Raw genomic sequence first — 1295 nt, 5'->3', positions numbered from 1 at the left:
CAAAGCTTCTTGACTGCATTCATCACTTCTTCTGTCTTCAGAGCATATATAATAGGATCGAGCAAAGCTGGTATGGTGTGTGTCAATGTGGAATTTATCATTCTGGCATTAGGATGGATGTAGGAGGCCCTTGTTGCTATGTTAGTGATTCCAATTGGCAAGAAGAAAATGACCACAAGGATCAGGTGAGAGGTACAAGTTTTTAATGCTCTGATTTGTTCCTTTCTTGACGTAGTCCTGCTCAGTGCTATGAAAATACAGACATATGTGGCTATAATGAATATAAGAGGAATGATGATGAGTATAGTGATAAGTGCAGATGCCATGTTGTAATTTAAATATGTATCATTACAAGCCAGACGATAAACTGGTCCATGATCACAGAAAAAGCTGTTAACCACCAAAGATCTACAGAATGAGAGACGATTAACAAGCCCAACCATGGTTGCTATTACACTCACTAAAAAAATCCATATAAACAGCAGAATTGCAGCAACTGATGTTTCTGTCACAATATTATGATACCTTAAAGGGAAACAAATGGCTATAAGTCTGTCATATGCCATAGTGACAAGTGTCCATGACTGCACACTTGCAAAGAACATAACAAAGAACATATAACTTAAACAGGCGTCATAGAGGATGTATCTCCTGTCCAACAGAAACGTATCTAAGAGTTTGGGGATGAGAGCTGTGCTCCCACACAAATCTGTCAAAGCCATGTTGAACACAATCATGTATTTAGGAGTATGAAGAGTCTTCACCAGCCAAATAAGTGAGAGAAGAAAACCATTACCCAAAACAGTCAAGATGTAGACCAAACACAGGAAGGCATAGTAATATCTAATATGAGGGATGTTGGAAAACCCACTGAGATAAAACTTTTCAGGCCGAACAAATGTGTTATTGAACATGGTAGTGGCTTTATCTTCTGTTCCCATTGCAAATATTTCTTTCCCTAAACATAAAAAGAGCAGAATATAACAAACCATAATGAGTTACTTCACTGTTGCTGTGGAAAAAACTAAACTCACCCGAGACTCTGTCAAGTGTGCAGTGCAATAAAGTGGATTGTACTGTGAGAGATGTGTTATTTATATTTCACCTCTATCACAGCGTGGAAGTAGAAATTCAGGTGGGTGTGTCACATTCTCATGAATTAATTTGGAATATTTTTCAGTGTGAACCTGTTAGAATTTACAGTGGGGCAAAAAAGTATTTAGTCAGCCACCGATTGTGCAAGTTCCCCCACCTAAAATGATGACAGAGGTCAGTAATTTGCACCAGAGGTACAC

General features: G+C 38.4%; 1 protein-coding gene across 1 annotated transcript in view; it reads right to left on the bottom strand.

The window, feature by feature from the left end:
• Positions 1–941, bottom strand: part of LOC102213180 (olfactory receptor 146-like) — a 2974-nt gene extending 2033 nt beyond the window's left edge. Inside the window, exon 1 of the mRNA XM_013907970.1 lies at positions 4–941. Coding sequence (XP_013763424.1) covers positions 4–941 — 938 coding nt within the window. The remainder of the gene's footprint in view (positions 1–3) is intronic.
• Between the last annotated feature and the right edge of the window lie 354 nt (positions 942–1295).

This window comes from Pundamilia nyererei, unplaced genomic scaffold, assembly GCF_000239375.1.
Source record: "Pundamilia nyererei isolate P.nyererei 1_Seehausen unplaced genomic scaffold, PunNye1.0 scaffold00671, whole genome shotgun sequence".
Lineage (NCBI taxonomy): Eukaryota > Metazoa > Chordata > Actinopteri > Cichliformes > Cichlidae > Pundamilia > Pundamilia nyererei.
This window is presented reverse-complemented; position numbering and strand designations above follow the sequence as displayed.